General features: G+C 40.5%; 1 protein-coding gene across 1 annotated transcript in view; it reads right to left on the bottom strand.

Moving 5' to 3' along the window:
• elp4 (elongator acetyltransferase complex subunit 4) overlaps positions 1–17,224 on the bottom strand; it is an 82,729-nt gene that overhangs the window by 60,481 nt on the left and 5,024 nt on the right. The window contains exons 3-6 of the mRNA XM_061765998.1: positions 11,852–11,973; positions 7,393–7,527; positions 5,576–5,712; positions 2,651–2,735 (exon numbers count right to left, since the gene is read on the bottom strand). Of these exons, the coding sequence (XP_061621982.1) occupies positions 2,651–2,735; positions 5,576–5,712; positions 7,393–7,527; positions 11,852–11,973 (479 nt within the window). The remainder of the gene's footprint in view (positions 1–2,650; positions 2,736–5,575; positions 5,713–7,392; positions 7,528–11,851; positions 11,974–17,224) is intronic.

The raw sequence follows: 17,224 nt of genomic DNA, 5'->3' as shown, positions 1-17,224 counted from the left end.
AGCATTTAACCGTACACAAAGACTGCTGATTTCTAGATAAGTGGAAGAAAGGGATTGGGAGGTGATTGTTGAGTCGACAATGCATGGTGCAATACCATAAAAGTGCAAAGAAATGCATGATTTCACTATCGCCATACTATTTTTGTTATTTTCCTTTGTAAAAAGTGTATTTGATTGTTGTTACTTTTTTATTTACACAAAGAATACAGTTTTACTGGCGTGTTAAGTGCGCGATGCATTGTGGGTCATACCGAAGTGTGCGGTCATAAATCGGTCATGGAGGTTAAGGACTGTCCCACTGAAGGACTTACAATACTTATCTTAAATAATATTTACAATGAAAAGTGAAAACTTTCAACTCCATTGTGGTCCGGACTATGAGCTGGTTTGATGCGCTGCGAAGTAAGTGCTTCTCCCAGCCGTCAATCACCCACAGCTTTGCTCGTTAAACAGTTGCATAATCTTGTCACCTTTTCTCGCTATTCACATCAAAATTACGATGGTAAGAGCAATGGTGTGTGTGTGTGTGTGTGTGTTTGTATGCCCCCAATATCATACCGCCACTCACTTAGGTACACGCAGGCACACACACAGTTGCCTTCATGGACCACAATCGGCATCCATCCATCAGTTAAGAGTCTTTAGAGAAGTGTACGGAGAATAGTGGGCTTGTTTATGTTTAGGTACTTATTGTACTGTGTTTTCACGTCAATTCTGCACTAAGTTGCTGATTTAACACTAATATTTAAGTTATTGGTTCATGTTGATGTAACTGTAACTTGTGTGGCGTACATTACCAAGTAATGGGTACAGTTAAGCTAATGCTTTTTTTTTTTTTTTAATATACTGTGGATAAGTGATATTCCTGCCACTTGGCAGGTGCTCAAAATAACTAAGTAGCGGTTAAAAATCAAGCTTGCAGGCTCAGCAAAACACCTTTATCTGACAAACTGCCATCCAAGATTCAGTCACACAAGACCCGGAAACAACGCCACGGGAGCTGCAGATGGAACTGATTGATCTCCGATGTGATACTGTCTTAAAAGAGAAGTTCAACTCTCAAACTGGATGAGTTTTATGCTTCGTTAAGCGCAGACAAATTTCCAAAAATCCGGAGGATGTCACAGAGGATGCTGGTGGTGTTTGGCTCTACACGTGTGTGAACAGACGTTTAGTGTGATGAACACCAACAAAATACAGATCCTTACAGATCCTAGCTGAGTGATGAACACCTCAGATGTGTTCTGAGAATTGACAACAAAACTAACTAAAACTAGCAAAAAAAGGTGATCAACAAAACAACACTGTTCCCATTAAAAGTAAATTTAAGTATTAACACTAAAATGCCTTTTTTCTTTTTCTTTCTGATATGTAAGCATCTGGTTCTGGCTTGGCCCGCCTGTCAAATTTTAAAAGTCAATGTGGCCCCTGAGCCAAAATGTTGGCCCACCCCTAATCTAGACCCTCCCAAAATTGCCTCCACCTCACTCGCCATCACTTCCTTTCCTAACAGTATGACCTAAGATTCGTTAGGATAACTATCACCGGAATCTAAGAAAAATAAACCTTATTGTTTGAGTTTTTTTCACACTTGGCTCATAGTTTCCCCACAGAGGGACACCGGAAAACTATACATATATAAAAAAAAAAATAACAATTACACCGTCGCATGAGCTTTATTTTTGTACGTGGGCGCTTGTCATAATTAGATATGCCCGCTCTGTGTTACCAAGCAAACTCAGAGCATCAAATGAGACTCTAATTTGATGACTAGAGCATGACAGGGGTGAAATTTGATAACATAAAAGTTGCTGTCACATCAGAAAGAGAGCCCAAATTGAACTCCTATAGTTTAGCCTATAGAAACACTGGGGGAACCGAGCCACTTAAAGTCCAGAAAAGGACAAGCGGCCAACCATATGGACGAAAACCAGCCTGGGACGATAAAACAATACAAGCCAGTCCTGCTTCATGTCCCATCCCATTTTTGTCAAAAGACCCACAAAAATGTGTTGGAAAATAATTCCTTGTTAAAACATTTAATAACATCGGAGAGTGAGATGGCTACTCTTGGTGAAGAACAAATATAAACAAATGTGAATTTACCACTTGAAACATGTTATTACTGGCAGGTCTGGCAACATTTCACCTTCACCAAAATTGAGTGATTCAATGAACGTAGGCACAATGCACACTTGGAGCCCATGTGCCACATCAAAGTTTACTGCAGTGCTACGTTCCAAACTGTTTCTGTAAAAAGATAATACCACAAATGTAATCACAGCTCTTTTGGCTGTGGATCAGGATGATTTGATAGTTGAGATACATGACAAAAATGTCATGCCGATCGCAGGGCACATATAAACAAACAATCATTCGCACTCACATTCGCACCTACGGGCAATTTAGAGTCTTCACTTAACCTACCATGCATGTTTTTGGGATGTGGGAGGAAACCGGAGTATTCAGAGAAAACACACGCAGACACAGAGAGAACATGCAAACTCCACACAGGTGAGGCCTGTATTCAAATATATCTATCATTTAGTTATAATCATTCATCATTCACAATCATCTAACATTATTAAACACAAGGAATACCAGTATTTAGTGTCATAATGGAAAGTGGCCTTTCTTTTCTGGCTCTTACCATGGATGCTGACACATTAAAGCCCTCTCTGCATATGACCTCTTCAATGGATTTCAGCAATGCAGAGTAGGACTCAAGCATGGGACTGGAAGTATAGAGGAGAAAGGGAACATAAGGGATACAAGTAGAGAGACAGTAAAAAACCTAACTTTGAACAGGAAAACTCTTGTTAATTGACATGATCTTGATAAAACTGGGCCAAGCCTATCAGCGTGGTGGATTAATCCACCAGCATGCTCCTCCTGACTGTGCTTTTCTGGAGCCACTATCAAGAGATCCAATTAATTTATTTGCTTGATTAAATTACAACATGACTGGTTCGCTGTCAGCTCCCCTGAGGTTTTGATCGTGCCTTGACACACAGACAAGACAGACATATGAGACGTGCTTATGCTGATATCTAATACTAAGCGGGGACAGCATTTTGGTGTTTAATCAAGGGGAGCATCTGTACCACTGAGAAAGTGCACACACCACTATGGGACCAACGGCTCAGCTCACTTTGTGCCTATTGGGCGGCCAATAGGAATGTTAACCCTGTCGTTTTAACACAGGACCCTCCACTTAAGAACGCCATTTTAATGACCAGTCTGCACTGAGTCACACTGGGCTGCAGTGTCACTTATCAATTTGACCCGCAGGCCGCGAAGCGCTGTTGCACAAATATCGGTCACACATCAATAGCCTCGCATTAGGAACATTAATACACACTTGTGTCGATTACACTTGTCCCAAGTATATCCATGCACTCCATTTCATTTATTCAGTTCAACAATAGTGCCTCCTGACCCTGCTGAGACTAATGATAGAGCTGGGTTTGGTGAAAGAAGGACACCTACCCTCACAGGCCTCTCTGCCCATGCCCCTACTCTGAGTAAGGAGGTGGGGTGGGGGGCTTGACAAGCACTTGAGTGAAAGGTTGCCTCTTCTTGGGACCCATTGTGTAGGACATCATTGTATGTCAGCTGCCCCTACTGAGCACCCTTCATTCAGGTACCAATAAGGTCTAGGTGCTTAGCTACAGGGGCTAGCGCGTCGGCTAATTAGGATCATACATGGGGAAGCTTCTTTATCTCAATGTTCCCCTTTCTTTGAGGGGAAAATAAGGGGGGGAGGTGTGGGAGATGCCTAGTTTTAAACAACAGGATCTGTATCACATAGAGAGCAATTTGGGCCAATTATGCCTTCAAGTGAAACGGAGCAATTTAACAGCTAGGGTAGCGACATGGTGCTGTGGACACGTGCAAGGGGGCGAAGCCTGCTTAGAGTTAGTCTGGCCCATTTGCATGCGTGTAATGTGAGTGTGTATCTATGTGCAGCAGTGACAGGGCGGGGCTGTGGGCACAATGGTGCTGTGCAGGTGTAAGTTTCCTGCTGTTTAAATGTCTTGATGATCAAACCCACAGAGATGTCCAAAGACATGCACATCTAAATGTCATAACGAGAAGACATTATTTCTTTCTGCTCTTATGGGTAATATTTATGTTAAACTATGTTGTGCACTTTGGTACATGGATTAAATGGGTATCCACAACATTTAATGTGTTTGCACTGGTTTTGTGTTTAACAGTGTTTGCTGAAATAAAGACAGACTCTATAAAGCCTCCTCCTCATCCTCTGTGCTCCAGATTGCTGTATTTACCCAGTGAGTGAGTGTGCCTCTTCGTGTGCCCTTGTGTGCTCAGCAGCACTCTCTGAGTAAAGAGTCTGCATGACCTCTGAACCCTAAGTACACTCAACACGGGCGAAATCAAACAGTTGCTGAGCAAACACGACCCTTATTTGAATAGGCATACACAACTTTTCCAAGAGGCTGAACCTTTTAGACCAGAGGAAAAGCTACTTAGGCCAGATTTTTATTCATTTGTATCAGATGCTAAAAAGACAAGAATCCTCATTGAATTAGTATGCTGACTTTTGATGCTTTATTTTTGCCATGGTAAGAAAGAATCCCAATCAAAGCGGTTTAATTTTTACAGTTGTCTATTTATCATACTCATATCCTTCATGAGGAAATTAAATTCTGCAGTACCATACATAGAACTGATCCCACACACGTAGGCATGCAAGGAGTGATGTCAGAGTGAAAGGGTCGCACAAACAATGCAGCACTTCTGGAACTGGTGGTGTTAGGTCGATGCCTTGCTCAAAGGCATCTTGGAAGTAGTCAGGAAGCAGACTAGCATAGCTCCAAAATCAAATTGCCATTTTCTTTTGTCCATGGCGGAACTCATCATGACCCCCTGGTTCCAAAGCTCAAGTCCTTACAAATTATCTACTGCTGCCCCAAATTATAACAAACGTTACCTGCTATACAGCACATCGTCCGCAACCCCGTGTTATGGCTGAGTTTTAAGTTACATTTTTTGGCGTGTTTTTACAGTAGACTTATTGTTATATCCTCACGTGCACTTTTCAGAGGGTTATTGAATGCTAACAGAAGAATAAAACATTAATTACTGTGACACAACACAGACACTATAATACGAAGAGTATTTGCTACATCCTGTGCTTGTGATTATTTTGTCTTCAAATACATTTACAATTTGTTTAAAAGGTGTGTTTTAATGAGTTTAAGTGTCTTTTAATAATTTTAAATGTATTTAAGGTGTTTCCATGAAATGTTTTTTTCCGGAACCTCTGTAATAAATCTGGGTTCACTGTATTGAAATTATACTCTTCTAAATCAAATTTATTTTCATTTTCTTGGCTGTCTAGTTAAAGACTGTATTACTTTGGTCTGCTGACATGCCTGGTTTCCTTATACTGTGAGAACAATGCCATGCTTTTTACAAGTAGTCTATGGGGATGTCTTCGTTGTATAAATGCATTTTGTAGACAATGCCGCGTGTATTTTGCATGTGTTCTCAGGATGGTGTCTCATTGGTTTGCTAGTGTTCTCCAGATGATGTCATGTTCTTTTACCTGTGTGTGGCTGATGACTGGCTGGGATGCTCTGGAAGGTAGAAGTGGTGGCACTTGGCTGCCTGGCGGATTTCTGGCTCCATCGTCTTGGAAACATCATAGTAGTGGCCGAACCGAGACGAGGATGCAAGAGCACTCTGAGCGGGGAAATAAAGTCACCTGCATGTTAAGGTATATGAACTCTTTAGACACTTAGGAGTTTTAAAAAGTATTTGGTAGTGGAAAATGTAAAAATGCACTGCCGTAGATGACCATGCTGTTTGCTGTCTGTATTCTCTTATGAATTTCACTAGGATAGAAAATGTCAAATTTGTCCAAAATGAAGCTTGAGATACCATTTTGGCAAAAATCGTACTGTTAGAAACACACAAAACACATGTTCCAAAATAATATCTCATACCGCATAGATCGGACACTGCAGACAAAAGACTACAAATCCAGTGTATCATTATGATGCAGACAAATTCCAAATCGTCACTCCAAATCCAAACTGTCAACTTCAGGTGCCTGTTTTGCAACAACTGAATTTTAACTCGTATCAAATGAGAAACAAAAGAGAAAATAGTAATATTTGTTTTTTTCTGGTATGTTAAATGAGGGTGCTCCAAAACACTATGGTAACGCAATTGCATTGTTTATGGGTCATTCCTCAACATTCCTGCAACAGAGAAGTTAAACAACCACTATGAACACGCTCTTAATCATTTCTTCACATAAATGTCCACTTCTGGCTATGAAAGAAAACGTGTCAGAGACGCAGGGGAAGGCGGATGTTTTCCTGCATCTGAAAGAGAGAGTTTGAGCTCCTCTCTCTCAGTGAAACCAGGGATTCCATTGTTAGAGGCACCCTTAATCTACTCCTAATCTGGATTAGGGCCCCCGGTGTGTCCTTCTCCTAGCAGGACGAGGAGGTCAGCAGGGCAGGGAGGGGGCTCAGGGGCTCATCTTTTTTTTGTGAGCTGGGCAACCCGCTTAGCGTTCCTTCCCTGCCCTGACAGTCTCACCTTTGATCTGATGTCTTCATTGGGAGAGACACACAGTAGGCAATGCTGGGAGAGGTGTGTGTAAGGGGAAAGTAAGCGTTGACTCTGGGGGTGAATTTGGGATGCAAATCCTCTGGTTCAGCTTACTAGAGGTTTGTAAAGACGATTTTACAGGGGAAGGGGGAGAGGTGACGAAAGGACACAGATATAAAGAAGTTTCCAGGGGGAGAGAAAGAGGGAGAGGATCCCCAGGGACACACTGTGTGCTGTTAATCCACATAGCGATATGGATTATAGACCAAAAGGGGGGAGAGTGCAGTATGGGGGGGGGGGGGGGGGGGGGGGGCGTGGGGGGGGCTGGGTCACCTCTTCTCAAAGCGGAAGAAAGAGTGTAGGGCTGCCGACCCTAGCAGGGGGAAAGGCATGGATTTGAGAGAAGACAGAGGCGCAGGTCTGGGTCGTAGGGTTGAGCGAGCAGACTTGTCAAAGCCCAGGCTGCAAAGTACCCTTGTTTCCCAGGCTAAGCAGGGGTGCAGGCGTGTGTATATTAGGGCTGGGGACCAGTGAAAAGCCTACCTATTGCTAGCTAAGTGTGAGTAATCTGCTCCAGCTCTGAAAAGAGAGGCCGAGGCCTCATTCACTCCACAAAGAAGTTTAGAATGCTGATGGACTTAGTGGTGGAGACAATCCAGAAAGTCTCTGCTGTTCTATCCCATAACATCATTTATCAGAGCTTGAACGTTTTATGAAAAGGAGCAGAATGACATAGAAACCTGAACTATAACATATATATATCTTTATATAAAACCATAAAAATATATTATACCTGATTACCTGTACTTTTGGGAGATTCTGATAACGCCAGGCAATCTTCATGGCATCTAAACCATCCTGAGGCTCACAAGACAATCTCGGCTGGTCCGCTGATTTGCGAATGGCAACGTCGTCTAAAATGGGATCTGGTAGTTCCTGCACACATGATGAGTACGTGTTACGTTAATGTTGAAATACAGTATTTATTTTTTTGTAATCACATTTTTAATTTTCGCCATCCAGTATGTTGATATTCATTATTCATGGTTTAATATCTGCCACAAAAACTGAAATTAGATCTTTTCTTAAAATTGTTCAAGCCCTAGTTTGTACCCAAGTCAAAGACAGGTTGTTTTTTTGTTTGTGTACAACCTCACATCTACATTTTGATACATCCATATCCGTTGTTCATGATGTTTAGGTAAACATACTAGTATAAAAATGTCCAATATTATATAATTGCAAAAAAACAAAGAAGACATTATTTGATTTGAAAATGTACATGCAGGGTCAGAAGCTGTACTGTCAAACTAAGTTTCTGATCTTGATTGCACATTTGGCAGCAATTTGAATTTAGCATTGCAAATCCCATTAAACATGCTCCAAGAGGCTTATATCTCTGTCAAATCTCTCCACAGCAGGTGGTAATTTGATAGGTTTACGTGGGATACTATTATAATTTGTTCCTTTGGATTCATAAATAATGTTGTATCTGAATGTATCTTGGGTCAATTGAGCTACTAAGATGCTATATTCAAGTCATTTAATTTGGCAGACCACAGCCTTTGCATAGGTCTGACTGTACTCTCTGAATGTTCTAGTTATTCTTTTCATTATATTTTGTTTTTTAATTATCTTTATGGGTGTGAAATTTGGTATATATTTCTACACAACTCAATGCAATAAACGGCTGCAAAATTACTACTGAGTTACATTTCATGTTGAGAAACATGAAATGCTATATTGATTTCCAAACACATGCAAGACAGACAAATATTTTTGCAGCATTAGATGATTTTCAATTATAGTGGGTTATTATTTATTAATAGTTAGCTGGCGACCAGGGTGTACCCCGCCTCTCGCCCAGAGTCAGCTGGGATAAGCTCCAGCGTGCCTGCGACCCTAGTGAGGATAGGCGATATGGAAAATGGATGGATAATAGCATTAAAACATGATACTAAATCAAAGATCAGCGTAAATAACATCCAGGTTCCAAATTTGAATGGCAAGCAGATTATTCCAGTGCACGTGAATAAAGATGCTGTTCAGCTTTAACAAAAATATTCATATAATGTTTTTATATCGGCATAAAAATAATGCATCAATGTCCACCTTAGCATTGAGGACTGGCTGTTTATTTTGGTGAAAACACTAAATAATGTGATATATCCCCATTCAGAGTGCCCCTGTCTTAATAAACCTTTGAAATGTAAAGAGAGGGTGAGGCTGTGACCCCTCCCACTATCAATCAGTGCGAGAGAGGCCCACCCCCTGTATTTCGGGTGGCAGTTAGCTTCTGTGACTGCAGGCCTCTTCACACAGCAATGCATCAAGAAACAGTTTGACAATATCACAACCATGCCACCCGCGACCTTTGTGATACGCCCGCTGACCCAGACACATCTTGAAGACTGTGTGCCTTCAATATTGTTTACATTGTACAGTGACAACCGATGGATTGCCTTTAAAACCCTGCGTGATTGAATATTACATGTTTGCTAATTTTAATATAGGGTAACTTGAACAGTTTTGCAAAAGCCTTCTACAATATGAGGAAAAGGTATGTGAACCCTTTGTAATTTGTTCAACTTAAATTGGTCGTAAAATGTAGTAAGATTTTCATCTAAATCCCAAGAATAAAGAAAGAGTATGCTTAAACGAAGACCACACAATTATATTTTCATATTTTTATTGGCCGGCAAGGTGGACGACTGGTTAGCACATCTGCCTCACAGTTCTGGGGACCGGGGTTCAAATCCAGGCCCCGCCTGTGTGGAGTTTTCATGTTCTACCCGTGCCTGGGTGGGTTTTCTCCAGAGACTCCGGTTTCCTCCCACATCCCCAAAACATGCGTGGTAGGTTGATTGAAGACTCTAAATTGCCCATAGGTGTGGATGTGAGCGCGAATGGTTGTTTGTTTATATGTGCTTTGCGATTGCCTGGCGACCGGTTCAGGGTGTACCCCGCCTCCCGCCCGAAGATAGCTGGGATAGGCTCTGGTGAGCCTGGTGAGTATAAGCGGTAAAGAAAATGGATGGATGGATGGATGGATATTTTTATTGAAAATTACAAAAACATTCACAGGACAGGGAGGAACAAGTAAGTGAACCTCTCGGCTACAGATTCTAAAAGAGCTAATCAGAGTCAAGTGTGAGCTAACCCGGAGTTCAATCAATGAGAAAAGATTGGAGGTGTGGCTTAAAGTTAATTGTGAAATTCTGATTTTTTTTTAACCACAGACTGAACATCAATTAAAAAAAATAAAATAAACAAACTAAAATGTGAATGTACAAATTCTGATGTTGCTGTGTGTTTGTATGCACAATCAAAACTACAAAAAACTTTATTGCACGGTGTTTTCTCAAGTTATAAGTGAGCTGAAATATTCACGTTTGGGGAGACAGTGCCAGAAAAATACTACAATACATGAAAGCTGTTGTTTTTGTTCATCTAAATGTAAACAAGAGTAGCGCTCCGTTGCCTTCATGGTAACGACGACCTTCCCAACATGGCCGCCACGTTCGCACGACGATCAGCAGGGCAGGCTTATCTAGTGTGAATACCTATGTGCGGGAAGCCCAATGGAAGACGTGTGAGGTCATGTGACTTTCTTGTGTCGTTGATTGGTGAACTAGACTAAAATGTCACTCGCACTTAAACTGGATGACGCAAACAGCGCCCGATGCGGAAGTCAAAGTCGTAGTCTTGCGCACGAAATGGTTGATAAATAAGCAATAATTGATCAATAAAAGTAGTGAGCAACATTTAGATCATGGTAATGGAGTAAAAGCACCGTGACTTATTAACAGCAGAAGCGGTGCAAGTTTTTTTCTGGTCTCGTCAACTCCTGTGACTTTGAGTGCACAGGTGCAACCTCAGCCGCATAGTAGTCTGCCGCGGAGTAATATTCACAATTACATCTGTGTATGGATGGTGGATGTGTGGAATGGATCTAGCTGCCAGCGTAGGAGTACGAAACAGCCTATGACATTAGTAACGGCAACCCCCCCCTTCCAGGAAAAACTCATCGGATCTATACGATTTACGTAAATGGCCTATTTCGAGTTCAAAACGATGAATTATGCTGAAAGGCGACTGATTTGCATGTATGAAAGCTGGAAAAGGTTACAAAAGTATCTCGAAAAGTCTTTACAAAACATACAAGTTGTGCAGAAAGTTCAGCAGTGTTGTTTCTTTTCTAAGGAGTGGGCTTCATGTAAAGATGATTGTAAGAGCACAGCGCAGAAGGCTCAATGAGGTAAAAAAAACCAAAAAAAACCTGTAGTGTCATCTTGTCATCCAGTGACAAACCTCACTTCCCTCACTTATTCCTCTCTGTCCACTGAATGCTTACATGTTATGCACTGTAAAGAGATAATGTGGTATTGTCTGGCATTAATTTAAGCAAGCTCTGTTTGTTCTTGTGTTTTAGATAAAAATCAGATTAGATTTTATGAGCAATTTTAGAAATTCCCAAGGGTTCACGTACTTTTCCCTTCCACTTGTACATTGAAAGCAATAAAAGCTTTGAAAAGTACAAACCCCAATTTCAATGAAGTTGAAACGTGTAAAATGTAAATAAAAACATAATACAATGATATGCAAATGAGTTTCAACCTATATTAAGTTTAATACAGTAGAAAGACCAGACATTTAATATTCAAACAGATGAAAATTGTAGTTCTTTTGCAAATATCTCATTTTGAATTTGATGCATGCATCACGTTCTAAAAAAGCTGGGACAGGGCTAAAAAAAGACTGGGAAAGTTGAGGAATGCTCAAAAAAACAACTGGTTGGAACATTCCTCAGGTGTACAGGTTAATTGGCAACAGGTGAGTTCCATGATTGGGTATAAAGGAAGCATCCTTGAAAGGCTCAGTTGTTAACAAGGAAGGATGGGGTGAGGTTCACCACTTTGTGTACAACTGTGTAAGCAAATAGTCAACTGTGTGAGCAAATAGTCAATAGTCAAATTTAAGTATTTTATCATCTTTGGTCCATAATAGCATCAAACGATTCAGATAATCTGGAGAAATCTATTAGCCTAAGTTGCAAGGCCGAAAACCAACATTTGATGAACGTGACCTTCGAGCCCTCACGCGGCACTGCATTAAAAAGTGGCATCATTGTGTAAAGGATATTGCCACGTTGGCTCAGGAACACTTCGGAAAACCATTGTAAATTAACACAGTACGTCACAACATCTACAAATGTAAGGTAAAACTCTACCATGCAAAGCAGAAGCCTTCTCTCATTTACCTGAAAGATGTCATTCGGGTGATCTTGAGCTGCGGCGAGGAAGAGTTCATGTCGACACACCACTCCTTCTGCCAGGAAGTATTTTAGGATCATACGTGAGTAGCTATCATAATAGTCCTCCTCTGTTGAAAAGAAACAAGGGTTGGCAACATTTCAGAAGTCCAGTGTGTTTGTTTGGTTTATTTCCAGTGAAATACACACAAAACAAATATCATATCCCATTACAGTGACACAAAAAAAAGTTCCAATATCAGGTACACGTACCAGACGAAATTAAAAGAGAAAAATGAAGCTAATCCCTACAGACCCCAAGAAAAGAATTCCCAAATCTCACCTTCATGTCATATAACAAAACAAGGAGTCGATCACAGCTTATACAGGATCGCTGTCTATTCTGACCATTCCTTCACATCACAACTTTGAATTCAGCTCTTCATGTCTACATCACAGTGGCTGACTATAATTGGTGTAAGGATTTGGCTAACTTAGGAAGGTCGATGGCACTCGATGTGGCACAATGACACACTGTAGGTGTTACTATGTGTGATGTGACAATCACTGTGTGCATCTTCATTTTCCTCTCTTGTCAAGGTTTTGGCAAGGACTCAGCCATACTCTACTCACAGTATTCACCTGACCCGTTCCCAAGGTACGCTAGCTGGAAGGTGAACAGGGAACGGGAGGTAGAAGAAGTGTGGTCCCTGTTAAAGGTCCCTGACATCTAACTCACATGAATCTCATTTGAAGGAATGTATGTCGAAGGGACTGCACCCTTTGGAGAATCCTTCCTCTATGAAGACCTCAACTTGAGATTCAAGGAGACTCAATATTACTTAAAATGTACCTTTTCAACATCCTCACTTCACACCCCCAATATTTTTGATTTTCCATAGAACTTCATATTAATCGTATGAAGTAGATGTTATGCTGTCAGGAATGCATATAAACTCCCACACTTTTCTTTTTTTTTATATAAATAAATTACCTACAGACAACAGACAATGTACATGCAAACAACAAAATATTTGAGCTTGCAGACAGGGTGGACAAGGAGAGGGTGGACATTTTTGGTTAATGTTAACATTTATTGAGCACATTATTACGTTAGCAAACTGACTTTTTTACAACATTTAACTACACACAGATTATCATGAATATTACAAAACATAATTGTAAATATTTATTCTGCAACAATCCACTGTTTCAGCCTCTAAAGAATAAAAGACAAAAGGCTGGTTGTAATGTCACTGAAAACATCGGAGGGAACGGAGAGACATGCAAAATGTTCAGCAGGATGAAGAAAAGAGAATATACATGATCAAAATGACTTGCTGTAGACAATAAAGTCCTGAATTTTTTTTAAATGTTATATCATTGAACCACTTATAACACGTTAGCAAAGCAGTGTGTGGGAAATGCCAAAATTGTATAGATCCGATGGGGGGGAAAAAGGTGTAAAAGGAAGGAAACATTTGAAAAGATCATTGCTCTGGTATGTATGCAAATGTTTTGCAACTTATAATAGGATCTCACAGTTTCATTATTGTGCTACATTTTCATGATGACTGAGTGATTCTGATAAGGGCATCAAAGGCACTAAAGTGATATTGACACAGGAGATGTTCAAGCCTTTGGGAGATTTCCTGGTTGTGTCACGTTTTCATCATCAACCTTCAAATAGAGCCTCCACACGGCACAGGCTTATAATTCAATACACCAGTTGAATTGTAATGTCATTTCGAGTCAGAGCATGCGTGACAGAGGAATCACTGGGTCTAACAAATGAGTCCCAAAGGTACACTTGCTTATTGAACACAAAGTGACCATCAGGCCGATCCACACCTCAAACCAACAAAAAAGAAAGCATCATCACAATTACCCCCCCAAGCAGGACACATAACTCTGCCCAGCATGCCACTGATGCTTCCTGTCACAATCAGCATTTTGTAAAGATTTCATAGGGCTCTCCAAACAATGACAACTAGTGGGCAGTGAGACAAAGGCGGCAGTGACAGTTAAAGGTAACGGGCACACAGCCGACAGCTTGGGAATGACATCCTGATGTGTCATTCTCGAGCATCCAGGGAATTCCACCTCCCACGTTCCCAGTCTATGTCCTCACCTACGGACTAAGGATGGCCCAGGAAATTCCACGGCTCTTCAATTTGTTGTCGGTGGGGCTCCCTGTTCTCTTATTGATGGCTTTCTAGGTCAGCAGGCCTTTGTGGCTTTCAGCAGGCTCAACAAAGACTCCCAGATGGGCCCTCTCAAGATGTGGTCTATTGTGGTAGTGTTTCTATGGGAGCCTTACAAATGGAACCTCCAGGAGTCATTAGGCTGTTGAGGCGGGGGGTAAAAGGTAGGGGCTGGCGGTTGCGGGGTATAGAAGCAACAGGGGGGTGGGGGAGTCATATCTTCAAGGTGGATCAGTCATTCTGGATAGTTATGGGATGATTTTGACTTTTTTTTTTTTTTTTTTTTTTGCTTATGGTGACAAAGGTTTGGTAAAGTGGGGAAGGCCTCCAGCTTATTTACTTTCAACCAGGGGGAGTGAATCATATTAGCTGTAGCAGCAGTAGGAGGAGGAGGAGGAGGAGAAAAAATATCTAGGTCATTGTGTTTTCCCACTTACAAGACTTCGGTCGATGTGATATTACAATACTGTATGTGTGTACAGTAAAAAATGTGCAATAAGCAGACATACAGTATTGTCAATATATTATTATTTTTTTTTTTACTGTATATGCCCTTGACAAATCTACATATTTTTAGCCAAGTAGCTCATCATTCTACAGTTGTAATTTTACAATATAAAATGTTGTAATTTTAAATTATTTGTATTTATATCGCACTTTATCCACAATATATGGTGCCTAAAGCGCTTTATAAAGCCTGACATTCACCCATTTACAATGGGCGGTCAGTTGTCTTACCAAGGGACACTGCGGTAGCAGTCAGAGCTAGGATTTTAACAGGCAACCCTTCGGTCACTGGAGGACCCATTCCACCAACTGAGCCACAGCCGCCCACAAAATCACCAGATTAAAGTCAGAATATTTTGAGCATAAATGCAATAAATCTAGGATGAGTGTTGAGGATGTTGTCGAGTTACACTTCAGGAAAAGTTTCACAAGCATCTGTTTGTTTGAGAATTTTGAAATTCACACATAAAATGTAGGATTTTATTGGCGTTAATATAAAATAGAAAAACAGGGCTTTCTGCTCAAAATATTAGATATTTTTTCATAATATCCCATTTTGTAAAAATATATCGTTTCTATAATTTTTTCTATTTAGTGTCACTCCTTACACTTTCGACCAATGGCCTGTCAAACATCAAAAGGGTTAAGCATGATCTAAAGGTGTCATCACATAGGAGTACCTGCTTTTTGTTTTAAAAGACAAAACTATAACATGTAAAAAAATAAGTAATTATAATTTTTTGGGGCTTAGGATGAGGAAGTCTGCTAATCATTGTGTGTCAACACTTGCTGCTTTGTCCTCTTGTGGAACAATCAAAATCTGGAGCGGAGTTTAAATAATAGCCACCAACATAATACACTATTAAAGCTTTATTGCCCCTGAAGATTCACCCTTCAAATATATTTGCAACGATTTTCAAAGCTTGTAAAAAAACTACTTTTAATGACCATTATGCCTAAAAGTAAATTCTCAACAAATACTGATGGAGTAAAAGCACACATGGACAACATAAGAGCTTTGTTCCTTGTCTTACAGAAGCATCAGAGATGCAGGATCCTCAGACAGCAGCCATACTGCATACCCTACGACCCAACCCCCAAGTTGACAAATCTGGACAGACAGCTCAAGACACTTCAAAGGCAGACAAGAGCAGCCTGATAATTTTATGTCTGACTCTCACAAACAGGCCATCAGAGCTCAAGGGGCAGACTGTAGGAGACGACTCCCTGAAACAAACATAAACAAACACACAGAAAACTCCCTCTGACCCACCAACACAGACAATACACTAAACAAAACAAATGCACACATACACACCACTCTTTTAGAGATAAACAGAGCACACACACAGATACACACAAATTTCACCTTTACTGTGTCTCTCATTACCAGATGAAACCAACCGTGCATTGATTCACAAAATGGAAGGGAAGAACGCATTAGTGTGTCATCATTGACTCCTGCATCGATTGGGGGGATGAATTAAAGGGCAAAGCAATATCATCAGTTTGGTATAGGTCTTCGACACACACAAATTGCAGCTTCAAGTGAAAACACGAATATGGTAACCTTACTGTCTACCAATACGCACAGCCTTGTCTATGTTGAAAGATAATAATGATGATCCACAGGAAGCCATTTTAGTCTAAAAAATACACATTGCTTTGATTCTAAAAAGCTAATCTGCCAGGGAGCATATTAATTAAGGATTACGATGGAAGTGTACACCTGGAATTCAAGCGAAAACAGCATTAGGACATTCAGCTACTTCCTGTTCCACAGACAAAGATGGTCATTCTGTTCAGGTGAGCATAAGCCCCAGGTGAACTATCAAAGAAATAACATTTGAATTTCTGCTGGTTGCTTCCAAATATTTGTCAAGAAGCCAGGAAGGTGACATCAGCGAAATTCTCCTGTGTGTGATTAAGCATCGAGTGAATTACGCTTAACAATTAATTGCATTTGCGATTATATCATGATAATATCAAAGCTGGTCTTCTAATCATAACATTTGCGATTACAAGGTTGTCTTGCGACATGCGTGCCGAAGAGTAGAGCATCCGTTCCATTATCTATTATTATCCCCAACATGGTAGAGCGTCAGCATACAATTTTACCGCTTAATTTGGAAAACAATTTAATTGTGTTGGTCATGGTACTTAAAATCATTCATTAAGTAGGACAAACTGTAAAAATAATACTTTAAATTGTCTATCAAATAGCAATATTGGGGTATTGAGGAGGGAAAAAAAAAAAAGAGTCTAATTTGGTTATTTTCTCAAAACATTCCGCATTTAGAGTTGCTGTTTTTGACCTGTAAGCCATTCTACTCGCCACGTGAGTTTGCATCTTTCATTCTCGCCGGTGTTTACATTCCACCTCAAGCTAACATGAACGCCGCACTGCTAACACTCGCTGAACAAGTAAACGAAATTAAAAAAATATCCACCCAGACTCACCCCTCATTATTCTTGGGGACTTTAACAAAGCTAAACTCAACCACAAACTCTCTAAATACAAGCAGCACATCGACTGTCCTACCGGGGAAAATAACATTTTGGACCACTGCTATAATATGCTAAATAACGCATACCGTGCCATACCTCATGCAGCCCTGGGCTCGTCTGATCACTGCTTAATTCACTTAATACCAACATACAGGCAAGAACT

The sequence above is a fragment of the Phyllopteryx taeniolatus genome, chromosome 2 (assembly GCF_024500385.1).
Source record: "Phyllopteryx taeniolatus isolate TA_2022b chromosome 2, UOR_Ptae_1.2, whole genome shotgun sequence".
Taxonomy (NCBI): Eukaryota; Metazoa; Chordata; class Actinopteri; order Syngnathiformes; family Syngnathidae; genus Phyllopteryx; species Phyllopteryx taeniolatus.
Note: the sequence above shows the minus strand (reverse complement) of the source record. Positions and strands in the feature narration are given on the sequence as shown.